Here is a 17,660-nt window from a genome sequence, read left to right on the forward strand (position 1 = left end):
CCTGCTCCTGCCCACCTAGCAGTTCAAAAGCGCGCCCAAAACTGCAAGTAGATAAATAGGTGCCACTCTGGCGGAAAGGTAAATGGCGTTTCCATGCGCTGTTCTGGTTTCGCCAGAAGCGGCTCATGGCCGAGAGAAACTGTCTGTGGACAAACGTCGGCTCCCTCGGCCAATAAAGCAAGATGCGCGCTGCAACCTCAGAGACATCTGCGACTGGACTTAACTGCCAGGGGTGCTTTACCTTTACCTTTTTAGGATTTAATAAGCTGTAAGGCACTGAAGCAGGGATTGTGGGGTGCAGGCAGGATTTTCCTGGAGTGGCAACTGACTCCATCGTACAGTTCTGATTTAGGGCAATGCTGAGATGACTTGGTAGGGGGTTAGGAAGTGGGAATGAGAGCAGTAAAGGGAGACAATGATTGGACCAGGAAGGGTGAATCAGGTATGTTTTTTCTCTAAAATGCAGATCAAAATAAATTTCCCATTCCCAGTTGCTACAGACCTTTGCGCATTTCACACTAGGGGGCAGAGCTGCACGGTGCACCCCCATTCCTGGCTCCCATGCTATGAAAATGAGAGTATTAATTCCCAAATAGGGCAAAGGTTGGGGGAAAATAAAATATTTATGCATGTTAGTTTCAGTACTTTTTAGATTCATGTATGTTATATATTTTTAATGTCCACAGTATTCCTTTCCTGAGGTACAATGCAACCACATTTTTTACAGAAAGCTTTGAGGTAATGTTTACTTTCTTGACAGTATATAACACCAAGGTTACAACTACTGACAAGAGGAGATTTTAACAAAGAGAATGTCCTGTTAAAAAAGAGGAGGCTGGGGTGTGTTTGTTTAGAATCTATAGCTAGTTGAGCACAATAACAGCTGGAAATGACAGTATTTGTGTATTCTAAGAAAGAGATGTTGTGGTGCTCAACCTCTTCAGTCAGAAATGAGCTATAAAAAGCCTGTAATCTAAAACTGGCCACATCAGATGCTTGAGTGCAAAAATGGATTTTGTTGTTGTTTTCTCCTGGGATCAATCTAAAGGAGTAGAAAACCCAAGATGTTTTATTGTTCATTTTCTTTTCTTTGTATTCTGCAGGAGTACTAAAATGAGTTGGGAGGTTAGTGGGGTTCGCTCTTCCTGCTCAGCTTTGTCCAGGGGGGGCGGGAATGGAATATGTCACTGGAAGCTATTGAACAATAGATGTGAAGCAGCATATTTGAGCAGGAATGCGCAGAACTGTATGTATGTAAATCTTAATGTTACTGCTTCTGCTAGTATGTTTTATCCCACCTGGCCTCCCCCATCCTATGATATTTTACCACAGCACTCCAAGGTGTGTTAGGGTGAGAGATAGTAACTGTCCTAAGGTCACCCCATGAGCTTATGACTGAGCAGCGGCTTGGACCTTGTTGTCCCTGATCCGTGTGTGACGTGATAACTGCTGTATCATGTTATCCTGGCACTCCTCTCCAGGGAGGCCACTTGGGCCTCAAATGGCAGCGTGGCGTTGAGAGGCACACCCCAGACCATGAGCCTGTTCTCTCAGGGGAAGTGCTAGGCTGCCTCCCTGATTTCCATACACACATACATACCATCTTATCAGGATCAGCCTTAGTTTATTGGCCTTCATCTGGCCCACCTGGCTCAGTACTTGCACAGCCTTTCCTGATTCATGGGGAATGGAGAGAGAGAGAGAGGCAGGGTTCACTCACTTACTTATTTGTTTTTATAGTTCATAGAATCATAGAATCATAGAATCATAGAGTTGGAAGAGACCACAAGGGCCATCGAGTCCAACCCCCTGCCAAGCAGGAAACACCATCAGAGCACTCCTGACATATGGTTGTCAAGCCTCTGCTTAAAGACCTCCAAAGAAGGAGACTCCACCACACTCCTTGGCAGCAAATTCCACTGTCGAACAGCTCTTACTGTCAGGAAGTTCTTCCTAATGTTTAGGTGGAATCTTCTTTCTTGTAGTTTGGATCCATTGCTCCGTGTCCGCTTCTCTGGAGCAGCAGAAAACAACCTTTCTCCCTCCTCTATGTGACATCCTTTTATATATTTGAACATGGCTATCATATCACCCCTTAACCTCCTCTTCTCCAGGCTAAACATGCCCAGCTCCCTTAGCCGTTCCTCATAAGGCATTGTTTCCAGGCCTTTGACCATTTTGGTTGCCCTCCTCTGGACACGTTCCAGTTTGTCAATGTCCTTCTTGAACTGTGGTGCCCAGAACTGGACACAGTACTCCAGGTGAGGTCTGACCAGAGCAGAATACAGTGGCACTATTACTTCCCTTGATCTAGATGCTATACTCCTATTGATGCAGCCCAGAATTGCATTGGCTTTTTTAGCTGCTGCGTCACACTGTTGGCTCATGTCAAGTTTGTGGTCAACCAAGACTCCTAGATCCTTTTCACATGTACTGCTCTCAAGCCAGGTGTCACCCATCTTGTATTTGTGCCTCTCATTTTTTTTGCCCAAGTGCAATACTTTACATTTCTCCCTGTTAAAATTCATCTTGTTTGTTTTGGCCCAGTTCTCTAATCTGTCAAGGTCGTTTTGAAGTGTGATCCTGTCCTCTGGGGTGTTAGCCACCCCTCCCAGTTTGGTGTCATCTGCAAATTTGATCAGAATGCCCTTGAGTCCATCATCCAAGTCATTGATAAAGATGTTGAATAAGACCGGGCCCAAGACAGAACCCTGTGGCACCCCACTAGTCACTCTTCTCCAGGATGAAGAGGAACCATTGATGAGCACCCTTTGGGTTCGGTCAGTCAGCCAGTTACAAATCCACTGAGTGGTAGCATAGTCAAGACCGCATTTTACCAGCTTCTTTACAAGAATATCATGGGGCACCTTGTCAAATGCCTTGCTGAAATCAAGGTAGGCTACATCCACTGCGTTCCCTTCATCTACCAGGCTTGTAATTCTGTCAAAAAACGAGATCAGGTTAGTCTGACATGACTTATTTTTCAGAAATCCATGCTGACTATTGGTGATCACAGCATTCCTTTCTAGGTGCTCACAGACTGTTTGCTTAATGATCTGCTCTAGAATCTTCCCTGGTATTGATGTCAGACTGACTGGGCGGTAATTATTTGGGTCCTCTCTTTTCCCCTTTTTGAAAATAGGGACAACATTTGCCCTCCTCCAGTCTGCCGGGACTTCGCCTGTTCTCCAGGAATTCTCAAAGATGACTGCCAGTGGTTCTGAGATCACATCTGCCAGTTCTTTTAATACTCTTGGATGCAGTTCATCTGGCCCTGGAGACTTGAATACATCTAGACTAGCCAAGTATTCTTGTACTATCTCCTTAGTTATTCTGGGCTGTGTTTCCTCTGCTGAATCATTTGCTCCAAATTCTTCAGGTCGGGTATTGTTTTCTTTATCGGAGAAGACTGAGGCAAAGAAGGCATTGAGGAGTTCAGCCCTTTCTGTGTCCCCTGTCTGGCAGCGTTATATTAGTTATATTAGAGACATTGCATTCCCAATCCCTCCTAGTGGTTTCATATATATATATATATTAAATATTCTGGGGGACAAGGTGGAACTTGATGGCAGACTGCCTACAGATTCTGTGTCCATTATTTGTTGAAATCTGCCCTGCTTAGATGGATGTCAAGTGCATAATGATAAGGTTACACAGGAAAGAATGAAAGAAAAAGTATGATGCTTTCACATAGCTGAGTCTGAACATCCTTCTAGTTCATTTTTCAATTAGAGCTAATGTTCTAACATCCCCCTATAGTTTCTTGATATAACTTTATCTGAGTGGGTGGCTATTTAAAACTAAAAATGTAAACCTTCATCTCCGCATTTCTTGTCTACTTCCCTTACTGAAGTGTATAATGAAAGTTATTTTTTAATGGTTGTCTTTTTTATTTTAAAGAGAGGATCACAGTCTATTTGTCATAGAAAAATATCATCAGCATGGTAATTGTAGAATAATGCAATGCACAGTTTAAAGACTAATGTTAGCAAAATAAATAAATAAATATTACTTCACATGGTAAGAAGACTAATGGGGCACATCTTAAATTAGTTTAGTTTATACATAGCTGTGCCAGTAAAAGGAGTATTCACACACATTTTATTTAATTATTAGTGCATTCATCTGGGTGGTATTTCTATTCATGAATATCCCTTTCTTAACCACATTTCTGTACCACATCTAAATTAAAACTATTTTTTTTCCAGAGTACACAGATTTGAAGTTTGTAACATTTTGATATGCCATTAGGTATTATAGACTGTTTTATTTTTCTGATAGAGCAGGTGATGTAGGTATTCTTTTCCTAGCATTTCTGTGTTGTTCAAATATTTAATTAGTGATTTAAATTTGTATCCCCACAGCCAAGAACTAGCATAACAGCAGCATCACAGAACCTGTACTCTGTGTGTGTGTGTGTGTGTGTGTGTGTGTGTGTGTGTGTTGGGCATCTCTCAGTGCACAATGTGCTCTGCTGCTGAATCCCTATCACTTGGTTCCAGGATACACAGTCTGAGAGCCTGAGGAGAGCATCTGCATGCATATGTCAGACCCCCCTCTTTTTCTAGGAAGTCTTCCTAGTAGGAATGGGCCATTTCAGGCCAGGGATAGTGGGGCCTGCCCCATTGCTAGACTTTGGCGAGAAGGTTGGGGGGAACACAGTACCTGCATTTGCTGCCACCTCTGCATTTCCCTTCCCTGACTGGTGGAAGGTTTCTTCCCTTTTGGGCAGGGGGAGGATGAGGTTCAACACAGACTTGTTCTATTCTCTCATGGCAGAATGGTGTTCGCCCAGTCTTTTGTCTTTTTTCTGCATTCGGTCAGGGACCCTTCCAAATCCCTACTTGTGTGAAGATTTCCATAGCTCAGTGATGCTCCTCTCTTTGCATACAGAAACCTCTGTCCCTGGCATCAGGAAGAAGAGCTGGCAAAGTCCTCTGTTTGAGACTCTGAAGTACCACTGCCAGTCACTGCCATGTGGCCCTGGGCCAGATGGACCAAAGATCTTAGTCAGAGCCAGTATCATATGTTTCGGGCCAATTTTATTTACTTTAATATACCAGAGGTTAATATTGTAATATTCTGTGAAGGTTATTTCTATTTATAACTCAAGTTCTAATAAAACATTTATCATAAGGGGGCGGGTGTGTGTATGAGAGAGACAGAGAGAGGGGGGGGGGGATTTTCACATTTGTCAAAGATCAACACTGGCAGCTTCAGCCCTGAGCCTCAGGTCTCTTGACAGATGCATCTTGAGTATAGTAGGTACATGTATTATTACTGTTATTTGTATACTGCTACAAAAAAGCAAACAAAGCTAAATGACAATGGTTTGAGTATCTGCAAATACAAAATTGTCTTCAAATAAATAAAGTGAACAACTTACCAGAATGAAAGCTTTACACGTGTGGGGATGGATGTGGGCATATAAGGAACCTAAAATGGAAAACACTATTAGAATAATGTATCTCATGCTATCCGAGGGCCTTCTGGCGGTTCCCTCATTGCGAGAAGCAAAGTTACAGGGAACCAGGCAGAGGGCCTTTTCGGTAGTGGCGCCCACCCTATGGAACTCCCTCCCACCAGATGTCAAAGAGATAAACAACTACCTGACATTCAGAAGACATCTGAAGGCAGCCCTGTTCAGGGAAGTTTTTAATGTGTGACATTTTAGTGTATTTTTGGTCTTTGTTGGAAGCTGCCCAGAGTGGCTGGGGAAACCCAGCCAGATGGGCGGGGTACAAATAAATTATTATTATTATTATTATTATTATTATTATTATTATTATTATTATTATCCTTGGTCTGCTATCTGGTTTGTTGCCCCCATGCATATTTTTTTTTAAACACTGCAATCAGAAGTAAGCCCCACTAAGTACAATGGTACTTCCAGGTAAGTGAGTATAGGATTACAGTTTAAGTTGTCCATTTAAAATATATATAGTTGCTACAGGAAACTTTGAGAAGGGGACTATAAATATTTTAATAAATAACATAAGAAAAGTAAGTGATTTCAGGGTAATGAATTTTTGCGCTTTTTACTTTGGATAGTCTGAGCGGCGTTCTAGTGAAACCTGGAAACAAATGTAACAAAGAGGCACATATTTATATTTTTGGTGGACACAGTTTTTTCAAAAAAAATATATAGTAATAAAAGAAATTTCAGAATGTCAACTGGATCTACATATTTTCCATAAGGATGAAGAAAATACAATATGTATACAGTCATACCTTAGGTTGAAGTAGCTTCAGGTTAAGTATTTTCGGGTTGCGCTCCACGGTGACCCGGAAGTAACAGAGCGCATTACTTCCAGGTTTCGCTACTCGTGCGTGTGCAGACGCTCAAAATGATGTCACGTGCATGCACGGAAGTGGTGAAACACGACCTGTGCAGACGCACAGTCGCGTGTTACGTTCTACTCAGGATGCGAACGGAGCTCTGGAACGGATCCTGTTCGTATCCAGAGGTACCACTGTACATGCATATACAGTAACTTGTGGACTCCTGTGTCATGGGCCAGGAGTCGCCTTCACCTGCTGAGCCTGAAGTGACTCCATCTGCTGCTGATCAGCCTTCTTGCTCTGGATGAGAACCAGCTGCCTCCAGCTTTCTTAAGCAGGGTTTCCAGCCTCAGCCAGTTGTTGGAAACAACATGTGTCGTTCCTGACCAGACCTTGCTGCTTCTTGCTTCTCATGACCTTGGACTTTCAGCTTGGACCCTCTTACTATGTGAACTGAAATACCCCTGACCTTAGGACTTGACTAAACCTTGTATATGGACTCTACCTCCAGGCCCCCTGAGACTTGGTTGGTTGGCTGGCCTCTCCTGCCTCTGAGGTCTCTTGTGGCTGGGCAGCAGCAGGTAACATGACAATGTTCTGTTTCAGCAGAAATGAAAAGTTTTTAGAAGTGTCGTGCAGTTTGTTTATTGCCATTTTAATGTGATTTGAAATTTTGTTGGTTGCTGCTTTGAACATTGTGAATGAGTGGGATTTAAATATTTTAAATAAGTGTAATAAAAATATAACATAGAACAATGGAGACAAGGCTATTGGGAAATATGTTCATCACATAAGTAGCATCTGTATGGGTAGTGTGAATAGGCATTGTCAGAAATAATAGCACACAGGAGAAATGCACATGCAGTACGAGAGTCCTGTTGAATCTGTGCAATATGGGCAATGTCAAATCATTAGGCGATTTATGAGGTGGTTGAAACCCCTTGTTACCTAATGGCTAGAAATACAGAATTTATTATCACTGTAAATGTCAGAAAACTGTAATTCTTTGACCTTAAAAGAAATGTTTTCGATGATATCATACACAACAGTTTTCAGATCTCTAAAATGTCAAACCTCCAACTGAATAAAAGCAAAAAAAGTTATTTCATCACCAAAATTAGATTTAAATGAAGGCAGAAATGTTTCAAGCTGAAATGAAACCCATCCATTCATAAAGGCATTGTTAATTATAGGATGTGCCAGTCCTGTTCTGCTTGCTGAGATTTGAAACCCTTCTTTCATATTACTCTTTCCTTATAATTGATTAAACCTTACTGGACAAGGAAGAGAGCCAGTGAGCTGCCCAACTAGTTCTGTGTGCTGAAGGGAACATTAGTTCTTGAGCAGAAGTCCAGTCACTCAACCCACTTCAGACTCTGACCCCATTTCTCCAGTCCCAGTAAACCAGTAACCCAGTAAACCATAGCTAACACTCTGAACAGGGGCAATTTGCTCCTGCTAAGCATATGGGAGAAACAAACTATGATCCCTGGCTTATGTCTGAGCTGGAGATTGTGACTGTTTTGCTCCAAAGCAGGCTCTGTAACCAATGTTTGTTTGAACTGAATGGCTAACAGCCCCATCTTCTTCTTCCAGCCTGTCATAGTGGGAAGGCCAGGCTGCATAGGAAGAGAGTTTGCACCTATCTTACCCTGACCATGGATCTTTTATATCATTGCTATCAAAATACTTCCTTTTTATAAATGTTATTTTTGCATTTTTCATTTTACATAAACAAATGAATTAAAAAACATATAATCCCTTTTGACACCCCCCTCCCCGCATTGTGGATCTTAATGTAATGATTCCCCCCTCTGCATCTCTTTCATAACTATTTTTATAAATCCTTTGTCAATCCATAGTTTGAACTTTTACTACAAGTTTTCGGTCAAGTATCCAAATTAAGGTTTATTGCAGTTTGGACAGTACCTTCTGCTCATAGAGTATGAAGTAGGGACAGGAAGGAAAGGGGAGATGTCACACACGTCTGATGCCCACTTCTAATCTCATAATGCATAGGAAGGGGTGTGTGGGTGTGTGTGGGTGTGTGTACGTGCACAGAAGCAACATAGGCCATTAAATGCATATACGCATGATCAGGGCCCCGTATATTGAAAATAGGAAGTGATATATCTTTTTCCAATTCTAATGGTGACCTTGAAAAGGGTAATGCCTTAAATTTTCATATTAATTTAGGAATTTGAATTGGCAGGTCAATGCTGTATTTTTTAATCAATTTGGAAATGCCTTCTTGTATAAACCTTTGTAATTTAGCAGAACTTGCCAAGTGGCAAGTTTTGTGTCACATTCTTTCTAAGTGTGTACAGAACGCAGCATTGCTTCTAACCATCTGTGAAAAAGCTGCCATGCAAGAGAAACCTGGGAATTGCTAACAATAATGATGAATGTTAATCTCAAACAAGCTAGAGATAGAAACTGCCTTGTTTCAAGTTGGTCAAGCTAAAATTGCATTTGGGAACAGCTGTTTTCCTTTTATTGAAAAAGAAGACAGTTTAATATTTCTGTGCTCTCAGAAAACATATACATTGAAAAGTGCCAAAGGTCACACAATAAAAATTATTAGCAAGTCAAATAATCATTGTAATTTACCTCACAAAATGTCTGTTTTGTTTCACATTTGAACACTCCAGTTCTATTTAAAATATATATATTCCAGCAGAACCTGATGAATGTTATTAGTAACCGCTGAGGTAACCATTGTTGAAAGCAGACAAAATATAAGTTGTCATGCTTTTTAAACTGGAAGCTAATAGATACCCTTACCTTCAACAATAAATTGTAGAACGATCATTGGTCACAATATGCTGCACAACCACCACAAAGTACCAAAGTCTAATTATATATTTCAGTGCAAAATCATGAAATAGGAAAAAATGCAGCCTCTCTTGGGACAATGAGACTAAACTTCTGAATGCTCCAGATCAGTGCTTCTGGTTTCGCTTAGTGTGATACTCAAGACAGGTCAATGCACATCAAATCATAATTCAATTTTATAATAATATAAAACCAGTTCTCATTACATTTCAAATATTACTAAAATTAGTATAAAACAACAATACCCAGCAAAAAAAAAATCCAACACAAACTAGCCACTAAAAGCAGCAATAAAAAGGTGGGACTTTAAGACCCATTTAAAGGTGGTGAAGTCTGCTTTTAGTATTGGTCGTAGACATCAGGGAAAACCGCTGATGGAGGTGCTTTTCTTTTCCTTGTCTTCCTGAGAAAAATAATGGGGAGTCACGGGGGGAAATGTGAAATTTGTGTGATTCAGGAAATGTTTTCCTTTATTTTCTCTTATTCCTTTAATAACTTGGAGGCAGCGATAAGTTTATCAAGTTGTTTCCCCACCAGATGTGAAGCTTTTTTCAAGGTTACAATAATTTAAAGACACAGAAGCCTTTGGTGGGATGAGATCTAGGCAACTGATGCCACAGGCTGTTTATCATGACTTCATCACTGATTATGTATATTGAGCATCTCTAGCTTCTTTTCCATCCAAACACTCAGGTGCCCAGTGTAGTCTTGTGTAGATGTTCAGTGTCAAAGTAATGCGGAGCAGGGAATCACAGTTGTAGAAGCAGGTTTGCGCTGAGGCTTAAACATCTGATTAGGATCACACAATTCATGCCTGCGCACATCTTTCTGAGTAGACCTTTATGCAGTCTCTCTCAGTGCCCCATAGTGTTCTGCTGAAATGATGGGAATCGGTGCATGTAGCCTTGTGTTGGATATTTCTCATTCACAGATAGCTTAGACATACATGTTACCCATGAAGACAATTCCATTGAATCTGGTGGCACCGCTTGGGTGTTACTTGAGCCCAAGTAACAGTGATTTTCAATTTGGAGGTGGAAGCGGTTTCAGTTATTGGTATATTTATGCTTCAGAGTTGATAACATATCTTGAATTGTAGCATAAACTGAAGCTAGTCCTAGCTTCGTAAACAAAACCACACCCACACTGGCCACTGTAATAAGCTATGTCCCATTCTATTCATGTTCTAAAGCAGTGAGGCTAACCTGTGTCCCTCCAGCTCTTGGTGGACTCTGACTCCTGCCATGTATCTGACTGTTGGCCAGGCTGCCTAGGATTCATGGGAGTTGGAGTCCAACAACAAGTGGAATGCTGCAGGTTAGCGACCCCTGTTTTTAAGGAGAGTTAAATAATTCCAAATAATGCAATGGGCATATAAATGCATCAGATGAAAATGACTATGACAGGCTCTGCATTGCCGCTTTATGTTAGGACTAAGTCCTTCTGCAGTTGGGGGTGGGGGAGAATGCTGATATCACATGTGCCATGGCCTCTTAAAGTACTTTCCCTTGAGTTTACAGGGGCTTCTGTACTGGAAATAATTAGATCCCGTGAACAAAAAGAAAGCAAAACTTTTTTACATTGCTGAGCTGCTGAAAGAAAAGCAAGGGCTCCTAATTAATGTTACACATATGGCACCCTTTGAGGAATGAATGTGATTCCCTTTTGCAAGTGGCAGCCCGACCATACTTGTGTCACCAACCCAGCTGCTAATTAAATGGTATTCACTTCTGGTTGTACAACTCTTGAGCAGCTTTCGCATTTTGTAGGAGCCCTGTAATTAAGGCAGAGGGGGGAAACCCTATGAATTCTGCATTGTGTGTTACATTCTAGTGGCAAGAGCTTATTTTCTCTGATATACTATACATGTTATTTTTACCAACCAGTTGCTACAGATTATCACAAAGGCACTTTGAGAAAATAGTTGTGGCCTTTTCTTTTTCTAAAAGGTGTTTAAAAGGAAGTCTAGAGAAAGACAGGGAGAAGATAATGTTCCATATACACACAGGCTTATTGAAGACAGTGGGATGTGCGCAAGCTGAAAAAAGGACTTGTGCCATTTTTACTTGGATTCAGAGAAATGAATTAACTGTTTTTAATCTTCTTTAAATAGGAAAATATCAATTTAAGAAGGGAAAGGGGGTAAAGAGTAAAGGAAGTTATTACAAATTACAAACGGGACCTTAGAGAAGAGCCCTTTCCTGCAGCCTTTCACCCAAGTTTGCAATAAGCCGAGGAGTGGGTTGGGTTTGTTTCTCAAGCATTCTCCCCTCCTTGCCTAAGTTAAGGTCACCAGATTTTTTCCAATGAACCTGGAGACACTTTTCAACTCCAGTGGATTTTGTATGGGGACTGATTTGTAAATTCTGGGACTGTCCTTGGGAAACGGGGATGTCTGGTAACCTTAGCCTAGGTGCCAGTTCAGATGAGAGGATTTGGGGCAGAGATCTCCTTCACAGTCTCCCAGGGTAAAGGGCAAGTACCTTTCTCAGAGTGCTTGCTACATATATGATGTATAAAGAGGGCATCAAGTAAGATTTGATTGTATTTTGAAGTTGTGAATGATTATGCTGGGTTCAGCATTCAAAACATTGACATTAGGAGTGAGTTGTTTCCTATTTATTAATATTTGGAACCTTAGCTTTAAAAAAATCTGTAATGTTTCTAGAGTGTTTGTATGGTAGGTATAATGTAGCTGATGGAACTTCCTTCTTGAAGCAAATGCCTTAACAAATTGCTGGGGTACTATGGTTCTTTTGATTTCATTTCTCAACCCCTACTTTCTGCTCCCTACAGTTTGGCTTTACATCCGAGGAAAGACATTGTTGTTACTGGAAGTGATGACCGCCTGTGGAAGATGTGGGCCTTTCCCAATGGGAACATCATCATGAAGGGTGAAGGTCATACTGACTGGCTTTCTGGGTGCTGCTTCCATCCAAGGTCAGTAAAAGCAGCATTGTGAACCAGTACTAATCCCTTCTGGGAAAGTGCTTGTTTGCTCTGCCTTTTCGAGCCAGTCTGCTTTGATGACTTTCTATTCTGAGTGGATCCTTCTGCTGAATTTCCAAACATGTAGATAAATGTTCCTTTGCCTTTCACTGTGTTGACTTAAGATTGATTGCTTTCAGTATTTTGTACATTTCAGACTTTTGTCCACATGCTTGTGCATCTCACAAAGTGTAATAAGCTTTTCAGATCTCTCCATGCCAGTCTCTCTGCTTATCACAAGGCTGAATTAGATGCATACTTAAAATCACCTATAAATACTGCAATTGGCTTTTTAAGTGTTTATTTTATTTGTCCAAATAGTATCTATTTTCTCTCCCATGTTACCTAGAGAACAAGTGCATCAACCTTTCCCTAAAACATCTCCCACCATGACTTAAGAAAAAGAAGCAGTGATTTAAGACACTGAGATAGCCAACAACTCATTGCACTTAATTACCATTAGAAATCAGACAGGTAATGCAGCTTTACTCGGGAAAAGACAGTCTTCATTCCTCTTTCTCTCTCTCTCAGTATAACTAAGGGCAATTTCATAAACCCTTTTGACTGCTTATTTGCACAATTAACTGGGCATGTGAGTGGTTTATTAGCATAAGACTCTATAGTCAGAGAAAGGAGCTCATTCAAAATCTTAAGGACAAGCAGATCTAAGAGTCATATGAATTGGACATTATTAGTTGCTTAGTCAACTCTCTCTCTCTCTCTCTCTCTCACACACACACACACACACACACACACACCACACACAGTGGTGGGGATGGAAGATCTCTCCTTTCATCTGATACCCTCTCTCCACTCCTTTGCTACCCTTTCCCTCCTGCTCAGCCCTCCTTCTGCTTCTGCTTGCCTCTTACTTTTCCCCTGCTTCTTCAAAGGTTGCCACTGCTACTTCCTATTGTTTTCCCTGTTCTGGGAAATCCTTGGTTGCACTGGCGACACCTTGACATACACTCCTTTGACTTGCTTGTTCACTGAAACATCAGGCCAAATGGCATCTGCTTCTGCTGCAGACTGTCACTTTACCTGGGAGGTTCCTTGTGTGCAACAGACAGAGTCTGTCTTCTCTCCAGTTCCACATCTTGGTAGTGGATAGGAGGAACCAATGCTTAGTGTTCCTTAGTGATCCCAAAGCATCTGGGATCTGGTGGTGATGAGTCCTTCCCAGCTTCATAGTTCTGCCACAGTGCATGTGCTTTGCATGTAGATGCTCCCAACTTAAATCCCCAGCATTTCTAGTGATGGGAAAGATCTCTTCCAAAGAGCCCTGGAGAGTAGACAGTACTAGACCAATGATCTTACCCAGTATAAGCAGGATCAAATGTTTCATTGAAAAGGCATCAGGAACACCATTGATGGATTATCTATCAAAGTATCACCCATACATGAAGTTGTGGGCAGGATTTTAAATATAAGCAGTGGATTTATTGATAGTGAAGTTCAGATAATATAAACATATATATTGCAAAACAGCTAATAAAAAGAAGTAAAAAAACAAACATCAGGTGAGATGAGGTGGGAAGTCTAGAAGTACTTTTTCTTCAGAAAATTGTGTATGACATTAAATGTTTGGGAATATTTTTGGAGATTTTAAAAAATGTTAAGAACAAAATGGCATCTGGACAAAATAGCAAGTCACTGCCACGTCTGTACAAACTTAGAGGAAGCAGCTTTTTAGTGTGGCAGCAGCAGTGGGTGGTGGGTTATTCTACTCAGAGAAGGTGTGTACAAGGCAAATTAGAGAAGATGGTAATAAGGCATTCTCCTTCCTCCCCCCCAACATACTAGGCTTCCTCCTCAAGCCATCCTGTAGCTATAGCTGCTGCATCTGTAGGTTAACTTTGGCAGTGGGCTGCCCTTCCTGGGGCTTGTAGCTAAAATGTAACTGTTAACTATGGGCTACTTGAATTAAGGGAGGCTTAGAGGTGAGGGATTGTTTTAAATTCTCCCCCCATCCCATGAACACTGTCCCTTCACAAGATCAGGAGTTAGAGCTTGCCTTGTGAGGTAAGATCTCCTGTCCCAATACACCCCACTTCCATTTGCTTGATGCTGTGAACATTGCAGCTTCTATGAAGGAAGGGTATGGTCAATTTGATGGAGGGAGTGGGGAGTCTATCACAGGACCTTGGAGCATGAGCCATGGTTCACTGTAGGTAGGAAGGGTGGCAGAGAGGCAGGGAGGGCTTGGATATTGAGCATGGAGGTGGACCAAAGGCTGAGTGACTGAAAGAAGGGAGGAAGGTTAGCAGTAACGGGCTGCAGTTGCATTCTGTATTATTGCGTTTTGTAAGTTTTATGAATGACTGAAGAATAACAATAAATTAGAAGAATAGTTGAGAATAAAAGAATAAATAAAAAAATATTATTATTATTATTATAGTTGGAAGAGGCAGAGCCCAAAGGGAAATGGGAAAAGAGGCAAGGAAAGGAAGAGTAGATAGGAGTTACTGTTGAGCGACTTCACACATGGCAGAAAGGGTTGGGTTACTGTTGTCAAGCTTGAGAGCTAGCTCAGTTGGTAGAACACGAGACTCTTAATCTCAGCGACATGGATTTGAGCCCCATGTTGGGCAAAAGATTCTTGTGTTACAGGGGATTAGACTAAATGACCCTTCTGGGTCCCTTCCTATTCTGCAATTCTATGACTCTGAGACTGAGGGACTTGTAAACACTGAAGCGATGAATCCTAAGATATAGGCGTGTATCTCTGTGTTAAATTACACATATGAATAACCAGCAAAATCATTGTCCCATTTACTGTTGAGGTATAAATGTTTGTGGGCTCCCCTTAAGGTGGCAGGTAGGGATGTGGGTGGCGCTGTGGTATAAACCATTGAGCCTACGGCTTGCCGATTGGAAGGTCAGCGGTTCGAATCCCCGCAACGGGGTGAGCTCCCATTGTTCGGTCCCTGCTCCTGCCAACCTAGCAGTTCGAAAGCACATCAAAGTGCAAGTAGATAAATAGGTACCGGGTACCGCTCCGGCGGGAAGGTAAACGGTGTTTCCGTGCACTGCTCTGGTTTCGCCAGAAGCAGCTTAGTCATGCTGGCCACATGACCCAGAAAAACTGTGGACAAACGCCGGCTCCCTTGGCCTGTAAAGCAAGATGAGCGTTGCAACCCCAGAGTCGTTTGTGATTGGACTTACGGTAACTGTCAGGGGTCCTTTACCTTTCGGGTCTGTTATGACTGAACATTCTTCCACTTTTTTGCAGGGCGAGGAACCCTTCACATAAAAAACTAACATCTCAGGTAGAAGGCTAAACTAGAACTCTTTTACATGACACACCAGTTTTCTATGGGCAGAGTGTTTTAATATGGAGGAGCTATCCATCATGTGATTCCCACCAGCCGTGCTCTTGACAGAGGTTTATACTTCAGTGAGAACTAAGCATTTTAATACATGTTGCTAGTATGTTTGGTTGTTTTGCTTCTGGGAGGGTGGTGCATAGATGCATGTCTGTCGAAATATTCTAGTTGATTATGTAATGTAGTTCCTACTGGACCAGTCTTGAGAACATCAAAGTAATTTATGGAATAAAGGGGCGGGGGCAATTGAAAGAGAACACTACCCCTTGTAGCGCTGCTGGGCATACTAATAAGATTTTGATCCTGTATTGTTGCCATGGCATCCAGTGACTCGGCCTCCAAGGATTTCTCATTAGTCTTTGACCAACACACTTTTCAAAAGGCTTTCTTTTTCACTCAGTTATTAAAATTAAAATAAGCCAGTCTGAATTTATTTTCACCGCATGGTATTGAAAGAATAGGAAAAAAGCTGCTGTTATTTTTGTTCGTCGTTGAAGTCATTCAATATATGAATATGGAATTCACACATTTCTTCCAATTTAGGGTTTTACTAAGAATGCAGCATTTAATAGGATTTAAATTCTAACTTTATGTTTGGTTTCTAAGTGTATCCTTGTAAGTGACTGAGCAGCAACCAGGTGGGCTTTTCTAGCAAGGACTGAAGGGAAATAATGGTTCGGCTGCTACAATCAGGATGGCTTTTTTTCAGAGATCCATAGCAAATTAAGGGAAGTTGACCCTAACATGTTGTCAGGAGCATTACTTTTAATTTTGAAACCATATTTTATGATACAGATTGTCTTTTCTTCCTTGTTTGCATGGCGAGTCCCCCCCCCCCCCCCCCGGAAATAAAGACACATGATACAATTATTAAGTTTAATGGGCCAAATTAGGCCACAACTTTATTGGTTACAGGTGATGAGTGGTATTGGCTTAGCCTCAATTCTTATTTCAGCACGAGGAAGGCAGAACTTTAGGTGTAGAAATTCAAACAAAAGAAGGAAAAATTATAGTGGTGGGAATATAGGCCTTGAACAATAGAATGGATGAATTTTTTAGGAATTTAGAAGAGAGACTATGGGACTATGTGGGCGAAAATAGAGTAATCATGGGGGATTTAAACGGGGTGACATCTATAGAAATGGATAGAACACAAAGAGACAGAACATCTAATTCAGGTAGACTGCCACTCTCCTCCTTTCATTTAACTGAAAATTTTAATTTATATGATGCCTGTAGAACAAAAAACCCAAGTGTTAAGGATATAACTTACTATTCAGAAGCAAAAAAATCTGGGGGACGAATCAATGCAATTTGGTTATCAAAGAAATTGATGTTGAATTTAGATAACACGGAAATATTGAACAGATCCATATCAGATCATAACCCAGTATCAGCTCACATGAAATTTAAAAGTCATACTAAGGGGAGGTGAAGAATGAATGATGAGGTATGGAGAGACAAACAAAGTGTATTAAAAGCAAAAGGAACATTGAAAGAATTTTTTGAAATAAATGAAAATCAAGGTACAGACAAGAAAATAATCTGGGAGGCAAGTAAAGCTTACATGAGAGGATATGCAATACAACAAATGGGGGAAATAAAGAGAAATAAAGAAAATAATATGGAGATAAACAAATAAGAGAGAAAGAAAAAGAACTAGTAAAAAATCCAAAAAATGAAGACACACTCCAGCACATCAAGAATCTACAATCTCATTTATCCAATTTAATCAATAGAGAAGTTGAAAAAAAAAATTATCTGGACAAAACAAAGATACTTTGAACAGGCAAATAAACCCGGCAGAATGTTGGCATGGCTTATTAAAGAAAGGCAAATAGAAAGAGTAATAAATAGAATTATAGATGAAGAAAAAGAAATTATTGAACTGGAACAGATTAAAGACAGATTTATAAAATATTATAAAAAAATTTATAAAGCAGAACAGGAGAAGGAAAAGAAAATTCAAAAATATCTGTTAGAGAACAGCTTACCAGAAATTAATGAAACGGAATGTGACATCTTAAATTCAAATATTGAATTAGAAGAAATAAAAAAGTGATAAAAAATATGAAAGAAGGGAAATCACCAGGACCAGACGGACATACTATAAAAAACTAGAAGAAATAATTGCACCAAAATTAAAATTAATTATGAATGAAATACTAGAGAAAGGAGAAATACCAGATTCTTGGCAAGAAGCGTTAATAACCCTACTCCCAAAACAAG

At 40.7% G+C, this 17,660-nt stretch overlaps 1 protein-coding gene across 3 annotated transcripts in view; it reads left to right on the plus strand.

Annotated features, from left to right (window-relative positions):
• Positions 1–17,660, plus strand: part of SPAG16 (sperm associated antigen 16) — a 388,339-nt gene that overhangs the window by 161,385 nt on the left and 209,294 nt on the right. For 2 of the 3 annotated variants that reach the window (XR_014551824.1, XM_083629671.1), the window contains exon 11: positions 11,914–12,057. The exons of the other annotated variant lie outside the window; for it this stretch is intronic. Coding sequence is in view for 1 of the 2 variants with exons in the window: in XM_083629671.1 (XP_083485797.1) it covers positions 11,914–12,057 (144 nt within the window). In the remaining variant the exon portion in view is untranslated. The remainder of the gene's footprint in view (positions 1–11,913; positions 12,058–17,660) is intronic. 3 annotated transcript variants of the gene reach the window in all.

This window comes from Podarcis filfolensis (assembly GCF_964270895.1).
Source record: "Podarcis filfolensis genome assembly, chromosome: 1".
NCBI classification, from domain to species: Eukaryota; Metazoa; Chordata; class Lepidosauria; order Squamata; family Lacertidae; genus Podarcis; species Podarcis filfolensis.